Here is a 14,219-nt window from a genome sequence, read left to right as displayed (position 1 = left end):
GCACTGAAGTGAAAAAGCATAACTCAAACCCCTGCAATTCCAGTGTTTTTAAAACTCTATCTCACTATACTTGGCCTCGCTCTAGTTAACCACTAAAAGCCAAGTAGTCAAACAAAGAGCAAAAAAAATCATTTGTTATCTTGAAGCTGCATCTGCTCACAAAACCTACAGTGGGTTTGTTTTTTTTTTTTTTCAGTTGCTATTGTTCTCGAGGTTTGGGCTGTTTGAGAAAGCGTGCTTAACGATAACAAAATTGCTAGGTAAATATGTCAGTGAAACCTTCCCTGTCAGCCGTAGCCTTGGGGTCTGATTTCTGTTCACGACATAAAAATTTTTGCTATTTGCCAGATTTCAGATAGCAAACTTGGATCCCCTGGAAGATACCTGGCGTTGCTTGTGTACACCAGCAGCAGGAATAGTTAACTCCTTGAGTACCGGATCCAGACAAGTAGCTTGAAGCCACACAGGACCTTCACCGGAACCCGACGGACACTTTAACTTCCCCAACAAACCCCATCGACTATTGGGATCACAATTATCACTTATATAAAATTAGTTTGCCAGCATCTTCAGACTTGGGAAGAAGAAATGGTTTTGGGTCAGGAGGGACCAAGAGCAGAGAAGCTCATGGTCCACGAGGTGGGGGGACACCAGCCCGGGGGTCTCTGGAGGTTTTCTTCTGAGCCCAACTGCAGCCACCTGCGTGCAACTGGGCTCAGAAGCCCAAAAGTCTTCGTTAAATGGGAACGAGCTAGTTAATATTTCAGCCAAAATCCCCGCTTTGAATACTTTGGTCCAATATTTATGTACCAGAGGAGAAGAACTCAAGTTTTTCTTAGCTTGACGTGACCCTCAGCCCCCACCTCCACAACGGGTTTGCAGAGGGACCCAACGGCCCTGGCGTGGGCTGTCCCCAACCGGAGGGGACCGCGAGGACGGAGGGAAGGGGATGGGGCTTGGCCGAGCGAGGGGAAGCATCACGAGGCACCGAGACACCCTAACTTCCCCATCGCTTCCAAACAGCCCGGTTATTCTGAAAAGCGAGAGAAAAGCAGACCGGCAGACTAGGGAGGAAAGAGTTGACAGCTATTTGCTGCATCTAGCGTAATTTTCTCTGGCAAATCCAGACGGTTGTTAGAAATGTGTGCCAGACGCCTGGATCGGCAGAGCTGAGCCTGCAAGAGCAACACTTTGTATTTAACACTTGAAGACCTCAACTTCCGAGAGCTCATCCCACCATTTCATACCAGCCGGCGCACGAAGACAGCACATATGGAACCGACTAAAGGCGCTTGATGCAGCGCCTATAAATTGTCCAAGCCTCGCAGCCGCACATAAGAGTGCTAACAACAACTGTGCAGTACACATTTGTTTGAAGTCGGATCCTGCTTTTATTAGGGGCGTGCTGCTTTCCTCTTCAGAGCCGTGCACCGGCTGCTGCTCCCCGCTACGTGACTTCGCCGCCGGCTGGGACATTTGCAGCGATGGGCGATGCCGAGGTAGCAGGGTGCAGCCGGGGATCCCAGCCCGGCTCCCGGTGCGGAGCAGCACGGCACTACAGGGTGTTGTCCCCCCCTCCCGCCTGCCGCCGGTGCTGAGCCTGGAATGAGAACCAGCCCCGGTGCCGGCACGCACAGGCGATGTGCAGGGCAGAGCCCAGGGCTTTGCGGTGCTGGATTCGCTACGGGGTCCCTAGGGATTAAAACCCACCAGCATCCCTGTGAGTACTGAGCGTAGAGCCTCCCTCCATCTCCTAAGGAAAATCTACCCCATGAGCAAAAGGTTTGGTATTCGACATCGATCCGGTGTCCTGCCAGGCGCAGAGGCCAAGCACAGCTGAGCAAGGTTAGTGCTGGGCCTCCGGAGGCTCAGCTACAGGCTTTAGTCAAAGGACTTTTCCTGCACACGTTCCCTTCTTCTGCTTCGAACAAGACTCAGCATCGTTACTGCTGACGAATGAGCCTGAATCCCGTCACCGCATCAGTAAAAGCAAAGTCCAGCTGTGACTTACTGCATCTTTTGCTTAAGAAAAATGAGAGGAAACTCACTCATGAAAAGGTAGATAGCCTAGAAGAAAAGCACGCAGAAGGGAAGAGGTTTGTGTGCGTTTTCTTTCAACAAGGGAAGGTCTCCATCCTCCCGCGAGTTCTGCTACCCAAACGCCTTGTCCACTAGCAGCGTTCCTGGGATTTCCCACGCTTACAGTAACAGAGACAAACCAAACCCCCACCAAACCCTCCCAAACCCCAAGCAATCCCAGGACAGCGCTCAAGCGATGTAAGCTTTCCCCAGAAGAATAATTCAACAGCGACAGAAGCAGCACCAGAACAAAGTGATTCGGGGTTACTCGGTCTCACGCAGCAGGCCAGCTGGATTGTTCTTCTCCTTCCAAACCCAAAAGAAACCCCAAAAAAGCCCCAAAGCAGCAGCCAGCAGAACCTGCTTCTAGCCACGTCTGGGAAAGCGCAGAGGCCACCTCGCTCCTGCCCGGGCTGAGGGCTGCTCAGCAGCGAGCGCCGGCACAGCGAGCCTCCGGGATGCTCTTCCCACCAGGAACACCCCAGGACACCCAGCCCTCCCCGGCCCCACGAGACACCCGCTACCCACAGCACACATCTCGGGAAGCACGAGTCACCCAGGACTGCTTTTAAAAAAAAAAAAGCCAAAACATTCGAGTGTCTCATTTTTTTCCTAGCAGTTATTGCAGCAGCAGGATTGAGCCTCACTGGGGTGATGCTGCACGTCCAGCCCATTTCGGTGCCGCAGCATCCCGCGCCTTAAAGCCCATCACTGCCACATCAGAAATGTTTTCCTGCAGAAGCGCCTCGGAGCTCTGGCACACGAACCTTGGTGCAGAAAATCCCTTTTCCCCTCCTTTACCTGCCCTTTGCTACCGTCAGAGCCTGGAAAACTGCAGCAACGCTGCAAAACTCACTGATCCCTACATCTGAGTTCAGATCTCTCACGGGCAGTTTACTCGTCTGTTTGGGCTTTCAAAATTAACTTCCACGACTCGCAAACCCAGAGGGGCTTTGGGAAAGGATGCGGAGGGGTCGGCAGCCACCGAAGAGGACCAGCAAGGATCCCACCAGAGGAGCTGGAATTAAAGCAGAGCATCACCAGTAAAACAGCGGCACTTTCCTCAAACTCGTTCTGTTGAACGCCGCCAAGTTCTGCACAGTCCGGGGATCTGCGCACGAGCCGCGTTCTGAGTTACGACAACTCCTTTCGACAACAGAAGAAATGGAAGAAAACTCTAAGTCGGCGATAAAGATGTCGCTAAAATGATAGAATAATCCTTTAAAAATGACAATTAACATCTTTACCTTCCCCCGCACACAGAAAAGGTCTCCTTTCCATCTTCAGAAGAGAAGGTCTCCCTCACTTTACTCCAATGGCACACAGAGCAAATCCGGCTCCGGGTAGGAGCCGTGCGTGGGGCTCCCCAGCCGGGATCTCCCCGGCAAGAGTTAACACCGCACGCCCGGCAAGCACCAACAAGCCCATCCATAGCTCCAAGGCAGCCAACGTACTAATTTACTTCATTATCACTAAAAAGATAGTAACAGCTGCAGTTGAAAACCAACTATTTTCTTTATGGGTTTCCACCCCGCTCTCTAGATACACCTCATCAGCTGCACGTCCAGCAAGTCCTATTTTGATCTGATTTTTTTCCGCCATAGGGTACGTTTTACGGGAAAGTATGAGAATTAAAGCTCTCCAGGCAGAAACGCCACCCCTCCTAACTCCTGCAGCCCCAGATTTCTTAAATCCCAACGAGACTCCGGGTAAACACGCCAACGGGCAGAACGGTGGCACCCTGCAACTGCAGTGAAAAACAAAAATCTCATTTTTGAGTCTGAACTGTTTAGTCCTCTCAGTGTCAGCAACAGTTCCAGCCATCAGCTTTAAATGATTTATCCTATGGGAAAACTAAAAAAAAAAAAAAAAAAAAAAAAAAAAAAGAAAAAAGTGCCGGTTAAGGTTAGCAGTAGCTCAGCAACTTACTTGCGAGGTTGAAGGAAATAATTGCTCCAAGATTATTTCTGGATTAATTGCACTGAGCCCAGCATGCGGAGAAGATGGGAAGGATCACGCAAAGTCTGTTCAGGCCATCAGCGCCTGCCCCACGAAGCGTCCACGGCCCCACGCTCCCTTCCCTGGGAAACCCGGGAAAAGCCGCTGCCGCTTCACAGATGAGAAAATAAAAGGAAGAATTCAAAGGTGTTTTGGTTTTTGGGTTTTTTTTCTCTTTTCTGCTGGACAAGGTACATCATCTCACCCTTAAGCTAATCAGGTATTTGCTGTGTATCTGGATGCGTGACGTTATTTTTTTTTTAACCCCCATTTTCCTCCTCCAGCACCTACCATCAGGAGCGCTGGTCTCATCTTTTTTTTCCTGTTGCAAGCGCTTGGTATCATTTACACATTAAAAAACCCCCACACGTGCAGACCTCTAGAGAAATACTGACTGTAACGGGGATGGAGAACGCTGAATAAAACAACCGGACACCCGAAAGCCAAGGGACTGCCCTTCTACCTGCAAGGCTTATTCCTGGGGGCGGCACGGCTGACGGCGGGGCTCTGGCTGGGGGAGCCCCCGGCGCAGCGGCGGGGGGCTGCGAGGGAGCGGAGGAGACGCTCTCCGAGAAGGAACGCCCACACTGCCCTCCTGAAAATAAGAAATGGAAAATGGAGAAGAGATAAGAGAATAAAACCTTGACTGCGACGCGTGATGAGGTTTAGCCAGGGAGCTGCACGCAGGAGCAGCAGCACCCAGCTTAACCGTCACGGGGCAACCAGAAAAGCCACGAGACGTCCCGGAGCGGGGCCAGGAGCATCACTGCTGGTCCCAGCACGGAGCCGGAGCTGCCACGGACGTGGCTCAGCCTTGGCCACGGTGCAGACCACAACCCCGACACAGCCGCTGCTTCCACCCATATAATTTACCATTATAAACCTGTTACGTGCTCCGAGGTGGATTTTACTTCAAGCGCTGGCTTAAGAAACTTTCTCGCTCTCTTCCCCCTTGCTCTGTGCCTCAAGATTTAAAACACAGCGGTGACATGAATCACAAAGAGGGATTAAAGGCGGGCAGGGAAAGGCTGCAGGCAGGGGCCAGGGCTGTGGCAGCACGGCATTGCCACAGGGCAGCGGGCGCGTAACCCCGCCTGGGCTGCGAAGGCTCGGGGAGCCCGGGGGCACCGCGGGCATTGCGGAGAGGTACGCGCGGCAGAGACGAGGGCCTGATCTTGCAAAGCCGCGTTTGCCATCGCTTCTGTGGCTGGCCCAAATTTAGCCCACGCTCGGGCCAAACTAGAGGCAGCTCTGCCCGGCGGGGCAGGGGGGGTAAGCCTTCCCCCCGCCTCTTCCTCCTCCCGCACCTGCAACCAGCCAGCAGGTACCAGCCGCCCCATCAAAGCCCCGCCGTGCAGAGCCGTGCGACGCGACAACACGCGGTCACCACGATCCCGTGCAGCACAACACCTCGCCACGCGACGCCCGCTGCAACACCACGTCGAGCAACCCCTGCAAAGCCACGCAACGCCGTGCTGCTTAACGCTCGCTGCTGCAAAGCCATGCGGCACAAGATCACGCCGTGCAATCCCTGCCGCTGCAACCCTGCACCGTGCAACGCCTGCCGCTGCAAAGCCGTGCCGTGCAACGCCTGCCGCTGCAAAGCCGTGCCGTGCAACCCCACACCATGGAGCACCCGCCGCTGCAAAGCCATGCAACGCAACCCCACACCATGCAGCACCCGCCGCTGCAAAGCCATGCAACACAACGCCCGCCGCTGGCGTCCCACAATTTTCTCAGCACATTTAAGTCTCCTGAAATGAATCCAAACGAGAAGAAAGCGCTGGAGGCCGGGGTTCAGCTTTGCACGGTATTCCTCCTTACCACGCGCACACAAGGAGGCACAGCGCGCAGAGCTAAATCGCTTGCAGATTTACGTATCGTTGCAAGTTGCCGGCCCGCTCCTCCTGCTGCGAGAGCCCTTTCGGAGGAAGTGCAGATAGATGCTGGAGAACGACAAGCTGCAGCCGAGGTGCAGCTTCAGCAGGAGGATGCTGGCACTTGCCATTTGGAATACATTACAGCACTGGCATTTCATCAATACAATCTTGCATATTTAGTACTTTGCACTTACAACAGAATTTTATTTGGGCTTATGGAAAGAGCTCATTTTAATATCCACCCATCTGTGAGTAATTATTGCTGTTCTAGTAGCATTCAGGCCCAACTGGCATCAGCACCATCAGCATACAAAAACAGCGCGTTTCCCCAAGAGTTTAACAAGAGAGCACTTAACGACTGCAACATGTAAAAGTCTAGGCAAGAGTTTTATTTTCCTCTCCTATAAAGACAGTTAACTATTTTAAAATTGCATCCAAATCTCACTGTCATTTTGTAGTCGTGCACAATGAATTCTGACAGATTACACATCTGCAGAGACACGCTTACCACTTACTCACTGCACCAAGTTGACTTAGCGCTTTACATTCACAAAACCCCCTCAGCCTCTCGCGTACGGGTTACCTTTCGCAGCCAGACACCTCTAAAAATAACATCCTCTTGAAGTGTTGAAAGATATTAAAATATAAAGTCATTAACATATAATAAGACTGGAATGAGAGCTTCGCATGCTCTGAAGCTCTCAAGGTTTGGCTTCCAGTCAAGAAAAATATATTGGATTAGTAGGAGTGCAAAATCAGGATAGTGCGCAGTTTAATTAGCATTACAAGATACTACATGTGTATGGAAGAGCAGAGAAGATTTATAGTATTATGTGGTAAGAAAAATAATGTTAAAAGGTTAGAATAATATCGGTTTGATAAAGCACTATGCACTCCGAGGTTAAGCGAAAGATAACTCTGGAATGCCACCGAGTGCTCTTAGAAACATGGGTTTGAGCGTTTGCCAGTTAGCTCATCGCAAAATTGTGGAAAAACCCCACAACTTTGGTCACGTGTCAGTCAAACACTTACTTTGGCAACAACGACCTTCTCCGTCAAGGAATTCAATAAATGCTGATAAAGAGTCCCGAGTCCTTGCACAAACTTGCAATCTTTATCCCTCGTGGAACGGGCAGAATACACAAATCCAGACGACACGCCGGCCGGCTCAGCTCTGGGAGGGGAGGCCGGGGCAGAGCCCCGAGCAGCCCCGCGGGGAAGGAAGCCCCGTGCTCCACGTCCACCCCCTGCCCAGCCGCTGCAGCAACGGGTGCCCTGGTCAGCCGCACGCTTCTTCCCTCCCTTAATTATTCCCATAGCACCGGCGCTTTGTGCACGCTGCTACCCGCACCCGCTCCTCCCCGCGCAGGCAGGATGCCGGGGCCGACCCTGCCTCAATGGATGCGTTATTATTCCTGCATTATTCCTGCATTATTCCTGCATTATTCCTGCATTATTCCTGCATTATTCCTGCATTATTCCTGCATTATTCCTGCATTATTCCTGCATTATTCTGTTTCCAGCACGACATCAGCATCCCCACATTTCTCCGTGAGCTTCCGAGAATCGCTGAATTAATTTCTTCCTTGACCCTTCTCCGCTTTCCCTCTGCTTTTGGCCAGAAAAATTACTCTTTCCTTTCTCACTCCTGTAGTTATTTTCCAAAATCGGTCGTGTGTCCCCCCGCAGCTTCATTCCGGGGCACCCGAGCACAGAGGGCAGCACCCACCGGCCCCGGAGCACGGCTGCCCGCGCTCCCCCTGCATACTGCTGCCGGCTGACACAAGCTTCAAGACAGCAGTTGCAAAATAAATTCCATGTTTTCCAACCGCCTCTTCTCTCCTACACGTGAGATTTTCCTTTTCCCGCCTGTTCACTACTCTCACCAGCATCCCCAGCACCTTGAGGGTTTCCCCAGCGAGACGTGCCCGCAGCCGACCTGCGCTGGACACCCCAGAGCCGCAGCTATTTTTTCCCTCTCATTGACAGTTTCCCCCTTTCCAAAGGGAATTCCGAAGCTCCTGAACACCTCGGGAGTGGTGACATCCCACCGCATACGACACGGTGTCCGTCTCGCCTCCTCGGTGTAGGCACCCAAGCAGCACCGTAAATCTCTGCAAATGAGCAGAAGGTGCCTAAGGCAGCGCGGTCTCGGCACAGGGTCCCCGGCCGGGCAGCTCCCACGCGGCCGAAGGAGAAGGAGACGGTTCCTCCGCACGCCGGGAGTTAAACCCACGGCATGCACACGGACGCACCTCAAACCCTCCAGGCAAAGCTCACGCCGCACTTAATTTTCCAATTAATGCGGCGTACCCGGCAGTCACTACCCTTGTCCTGACGCTCTGCACCATTTTCTTTTTAAAGGGAGGAGCTGATGGATTCGTGCCAGGTTATGCACAGAATATTCATAGGCATAGTAGCAGAAATATGTTTTCTATTTGATGGCGGGCAACCCCGCTGCAGCCCCCTCTCCCCGGCACAGACCCCAAACCTCAGGCAGCCTCAGGAATGTTATCCGCTCTGCTGAGGGATGCGAACGAAGGTTACCAGAGCCCCGACGTGTGATTAGCCAGATAGCGCGCCGCGGTCTCCCTTTATTGCCCTTGTAAGAGCTTCCTTCAGCTGCAACCAAGACCGCCAAATATAATTCGAGGGAAAACCCACCGACAAACGCATCCCAAAACACCATCCTCCTTCTGCTCCGCAGCCCGCCCGCACGGACCCGGGGTTTCCAGAACCCCGGATCAGAAGTCAGGAAATCCCAAAGCAGGAGCCCTGAACAGGTATTTCCAGGCTTGCGCCCCACAGGGATGCTGCTTCCCGAGGAGGCTGATGCTGGAGCAGCGTTTCCAACAAAACCCTCTGCTCAAAGCTCTCGGCGCGCTGTCGGGTCCCAGCTCTACCCCGATCCATCTCGGGATGCGGGAACCAGACAAGCGTCGCGGGGATGAACGCACGTGGATGAGCTGGAGGCGTGCTCGGGGAGGGAGAAGTCTCTGGAGCGGCGTTAATGCCTTTTAGACTCTGACAGCGTGTTGTGCAAATCGCGCCGGAACGCTGCCTTTCACTGCGGAGCTGGAACTAAGAAGAAAGGGCAAAATAATTGCAGTTTCACCTTCGTGAGGCAAAAGACACCAAGGAGCACTAACACCCTCCTGCTTTTACACCAGGATCGGTCTTGCCCAGAAGTTCTGGCCAACCTTCCAAACTCCGTTTCAGCACAGAGCTACTCACGCTATTATTATTGTTTTCTGATTATTATTATATTTATTATTCAAAACGTTATTTTGAGAAACACCGTACAATTATTTTGAGAACAGACGGCAGCAAGTACCTGGCCGCAATTCCCTATTTTCGGTTACAGCCCTTGGGTGGCAAAGAACGGGCGACAGGGCCAAGTGTGACAGACAACGCGACATCCGCCTGTCCTCTACGACCAACGGCCCTTGCCCGCGGCCAGTTAGAGGCCAACACGCCACAACCCTTCTCCAGGTGAAATAATTGTGGAAAAAAAACCAGGTGAAAAACCCTTCTCCATCCAAATAATCCACCAAGAATTACTCCGCCACAGCATCCGGACCAGAAACAGGGAAAAACCTGTATATTACTCCCTAAATCTTTTCCTGCCTCCCCCTCAAATAAAGCCAGTTATTCATTTTTACTAAATCTAACAAAAAGCAGCGCGCGTATCTCAGTTGCACGCTCTCACTATATTTCTTTATCCGCGACTACCAGCAAAATACTACTTTGCCTCTAAAGCTTTATTCCTATAAATTCCTTATCAAAAGAGCGAGCAGGCTTTTAGAAGACAGAGATAAATTAAGGTGGCCGTGTACCCCTTAACGACTGCTGGAACAGGAGGACCCCGACCGCGGCTTCAGGAGGTGGAGGGATACAGGTGGGAAAGGGAAGAAAAACAAGTAAAGGAACAATTAGGGGGTTTATACACGTTGCTTTGGTGGAATTAAAAAATACTGGCAGGAAAGCAATGATAGCGCCAGGAACACTGATGTAAGCGCTACTCGAAAGCGAGTACATCCCTCGTTAAAAAGACGAGAGGTGGAGACCTAGGAACGGACACCTTTGGTGTGGATGGTAACCAAATTCCTGCTCAGCACATTTTTTCGGATGACTCGGCAGCCCCTCGCGCCCCCCCCCCCCCCGACCAGCCGCAAGCGCCTCCACAATTAGTTTGATCTGACATATCTGATGAATATTTGATCCCAGTCCAAGAAGCAGACTTTGGCAACTTTTAAGCCCGTCTCGGGACACTCACAAGGGCGTGCGCTTCGCCCAGCGTTTGCAAAAAACAAGTTTTTGCAGAAACGTAGCGCAACACGGACGCGCTCGGAGAAAAAGCACGGAGGCGATGCTCCGTGAGTCTCAATGTTACAAGGATGATTTTTTTGACAGCAAAACACGATCTAGTTTAGGCATAAAATATTTTAACGAGCTGCGCATAGTACCCTGCTGCCAGTTCTCCACCAGCAGAGTCATTAGCGAAGCGCCTACCAAACGCTAACGAACAGACGCACAGAATCGCTTTTGTGTTCCGCAGCGCATCCATCTGCAGGATGGATCCTTACTTTGATTTGATACCATGGGTCAAGGCTGGACGTACCACCGCGGTACCACGGTCACCGCTCCCCAGGTCCGCTCTCGCATCTCGGAGGGGACAGCACGAGCAAAGTTTTCATCTCGACGCCAAGCCGGCGATGCAACGCCCGGCAGCTTCTGGGACAAAGATGTGAACTACGATGCCTCAACCTTTGCCATGAAAAATTGCCCTCGTATCTTAAATGAGTTACATATTTGAATACCCTGTAAGATAGGGAAGCGGGGTGTTATCGAGCTGCCAAATCTCACTCCTGTCATGAGGTCATTTCTGGCACGCGGCCAGGCGAGATTTCTGCCAAAATCTCGGCGCTGACCATCGCTCCCCGTCCTTCCCCCTGCTCCTCTCCCTCCTGCCTCAGGTCAGGAAGGGGAGGGGAAAAGGTCAAGGAAAGGAGTATTTTTTTTTTTTTTTTTAATATCAGCTCGTACAGTCCCAATACACGCGGTCATTACTCGGCCTCCATAGCTAAACACGGCGAAAGGAGCGTTTGAGGGCTCACAGCACCGCGTTCATTGGGATGCTGGGTCCCCCCAACGCACCCCGACTCTGACCGCTCCCCCGCGGGTTCCTGGGAGAGAGATGCCATTGATCAAATCTCTTGAAGTAATTATTTAGTAATTTCTGCTTAATTTATGTAAGCATCCGTCTCCTGATACACGTGCACGGGACCCCGCTTTGGGTTTACCAGCAGCGCAGCTTGGCTGCTACGGGTTGGAAAGCAGCTAGGAACCCCCCCCCCACCCTGAAGGTTTTAACCTTGCCGACGATAACTTTTTAAATAAAGCTGTTTGCAAATAGTTCCTTTAACCACAGAAGGGATACATCCACAGCACCTTAGGAGACAGAAGGTGGCTGGTTTTAGCTGCTCGTAGACTCGAGCGAACGGCGAGGCAGAAGAGTCAGTGAGAAGCAGGAGAGCAGCGCTACCACAAATAATATTAATTACACGTTGTCACAGCACCAGTTTCCCAACAGAGCGCTGTCGGTGCCAGCGCCTGGGCTGCGAGCTGTACGCTGCCCAGTAAGCTCAGCGTTTCACATGCCCTTACTACGAGGAAACTTTCTCTCACAATCAACTGCTTCAATATGTCCGAAAGAATTTTTTGTCTTTCGCCCGGCAGGCCAGATGTAAAATAAAGAAATAAATAATTAGCGTTACCTTATCTGGAGTATGTCAGCTGTAGCGAGCGACGCTTGGATCTTCATATGCATCCAGAGACAAATTATCTAACGCTGTAATTTATGAATGCCTCAACTATTTACCCTGGTATTTCACTACAGAAAGAAGAGCTCTGAAGACTAAGCAGATCCAGCACGATAACACGAAAGGAACTTCAGCCACATGCTATTACAAGACAACCTAAGAATTCAAACACGACACCAAGCTGCTCCGACTCACTTTACGTTCACATCGCTTCAGTACCAAAGGGGAAAAAAAAGCGATGACCAGATAGCACAGCTTCTCTCCGGTCCAATGCTTACTTAGATTTTATTATCGGAAGCTGCAGAATCCAAATACCCGCTGGAAGGCGTGAGCCCGGCTTTCCCGGGAGCAGCCGAGGCCAGCGCAGCGGAACGGCTGCCCGCTGCCAAGCGGGAGGAAGAGTTTCCAAACTCGCAGCTTTATCAAAGCTATTTTTGTCCTTCTCCCCCCCACACACACTGATAACCAGCAAGGCGAGGACTGCCGGGCGCTGCGGCAGGGCTGTGCATCTCTGCTCCCCCCCTGACCCGCGGGACCCTGCCGGGACCCCCCAGCAAAGCCACCCGGCACCTTCGGGGAACAGGCCATCTGCTTGCGAGGCTCGAAGGGGAGGAAACTCCTTCCTCCAGCTTATCCTGCTTGCAGCGAGGTTTCGTGCCTGGAAAAAATGATCTAAGTTTGTGAGCGGAGGCCCCAGCTCCGCTCCTGCTCTCCCAGAGGCTCTCGGGACAGGCGAGCCCCTCCGGGCACCACCGCTCCCAGGGGCTCCGTACACCGGCGAGGAAAACCGGAGGCAGAAGCCAACCTGTCCTGCACAGCTCCCACTTACAAGCTCCTGGAGGGGGGGGCACGCCGAGCCATCACCGAAAAGGCTGGTGCACCTTGGCGGCAGGGCGGGGGGGGGCCCAAAAAAAAAAATTCAAATACTCAAAACCGCCCCAGGAGCAGAGAGACAAGCGCAGGGAACAGGATTTGCCCCACAAACCGAGGAGGGCAGGAGGAGCGGGGTTAAAGCTGAGCCGTGCCCAGCTGCGGTACCGCCCGCCCGGAGCAGACCCCCACCGACGGCGGAGGAACGCCCGGGGCAGAGGCGCTGCCTCCCGCTCCCTGTCCCGGCGAGCCCGGGGTGTCGGGAGCGGAGCCGACAGCGCGGGCTGTCACGACGGAGCGCCCGGAAAGCGGCGGGCGGCAGGTGGAGCGCGGGCGGCCCCCGGCAGCCCCGCGGAGACCCCCGCGGCACCGGCTCCCCCTTCGCGCTTTCCAGCCACGGAAAAGGAAACTAAGCGCACTCCAAATTTAACTCCGGGCTTGGGGCTATTTTCCCCCTTTTTCTAAATAAACACAAGCGAGGGGTGGTTTTTTTGTTTTTGTTTTGTTTTGTTTTGGTGGTGTTTTTTTTTAAAAGCGCCTACGGCAGTGGGACGGCCCGAAACCGCATCCGCGGGCGGAGAGATGGAGCCAACACCGCCGGGGTGCCCGGGGCGGGGGGGCAGGGTGGGGTGCGCGGGGCTCCGTGACAAGTGCGGTCCCGCCCGGCCGGGCCCCCCCCCCCCGCCCGCCCCCCGCCCGGCACCCACCTGCTGGCGCCGCTCCGCGCCCTCGGTTGGCCGCTGCGGGCGGCCGGCGGCCGGGGAGCCCGGCGCTGCCGCCGTACCGTCCCGACGCGGCGGGGCGGCGGGCTGCGGGCCGCGGTCGCGGCGGAGCTCGGAGCGCAGCTCCAGGTAGCAGCCCAGCGTCAGGACGTGCAGCGCCAGCGACAACGCGAAGAAACCGAGGAAGAGCCGCCAGCTACCGCCGCCGCCGCAGGCGCAGCCACCGCGGGGCGCCGCCGCCGCCTCCCCCCTGCGCTCCGCACCCATGGCCGGCGGTACGGAGCGGCGAGGCGCCGAGCCGCTACTGCTCCATGCTCGGCCGGGGCGCGCCGTGCCGCCGCGGGGCTGCGCGGCCGGGGCCGCCCCAGCGCCCCGCCAGTGGGCGGGGGTTCGCGCGGGGCGGGGCCGGGGCGGGGCCAAAGCGCGCCAGAGCCCCGCCCCGGTGCGGGCAGGTCCGGCCGCCGCCGGCTGCGGCCCCGCGGGAGGAGCACGGAAGGAGGGATGGATGGATGGATGGATGGATGGATGGATGGATGGATGGATGGATGGATGGATGGATGGATGGGTGGATGGGTGGGTGGATGGGTGGGTGGATGGGTGGATGTCCGCAGATGTGGCAGGGGTTGTCACGTCTGCAGCCACCGCCACTGCTCCTCCGGGCAGCCTTTATTTTGTAAGCGCGTTACGCGCCGCTGGGTGAAGGTGCGGTGTCTTGGCACGAGGCGCTGAGGATGCTGAGAGCTCCCAGGGGATGGGATGTGCGTCGCAGGAGCAAAAGCCCATCGAGGGGTATGAAATGCCCAGGCGTAGCCCCCCGGCTCAGGCGGTGCCCGCGCTGCACGCCATAT

The 14,219-nt window shown here is 54.3% G+C and overlaps 1 protein-coding gene across 3 annotated transcripts in view; it reads right to left on the bottom strand.

Moving 5' to 3' along the window:
- The window catches only part of EDA (ectodysplasin A), an 80,401-nt gene extending 66,733 nt beyond the window's left edge, over positions 1 to 13,668 (bottom strand). For all 3 annotated transcript variants that reach the window (XM_054839764.1, XM_054839765.1, XM_054839766.1), the window contains exon 1: positions 13,357 to 13,668. In XM_054839764.1, coding sequence (XP_054695739.1) covers positions 13,357 to 13,638 — 282 coding nt within the window. In that variant the 5' untranslated portion in view covers positions 13,639 to 13,668. The remainder of the gene's footprint in view (positions 1 to 13,356) is intronic.
- Between the last annotated feature and the right edge of the window lie 551 nt (positions 13,669 to 14,219).

This window comes from Grus americana, chromosome 12, assembly GCF_028858705.1.
Source record: "Grus americana isolate bGruAme1 chromosome 12, bGruAme1.mat, whole genome shotgun sequence".
NCBI lineage: Eukaryota > Metazoa > Chordata > Aves > Gruiformes > Gruidae > Grus > Grus americana.
The sequence above is the reverse complement of the archived record's forward strand: the minus strand, read 5'-3'. Positions and strand labels throughout refer to the sequence as shown.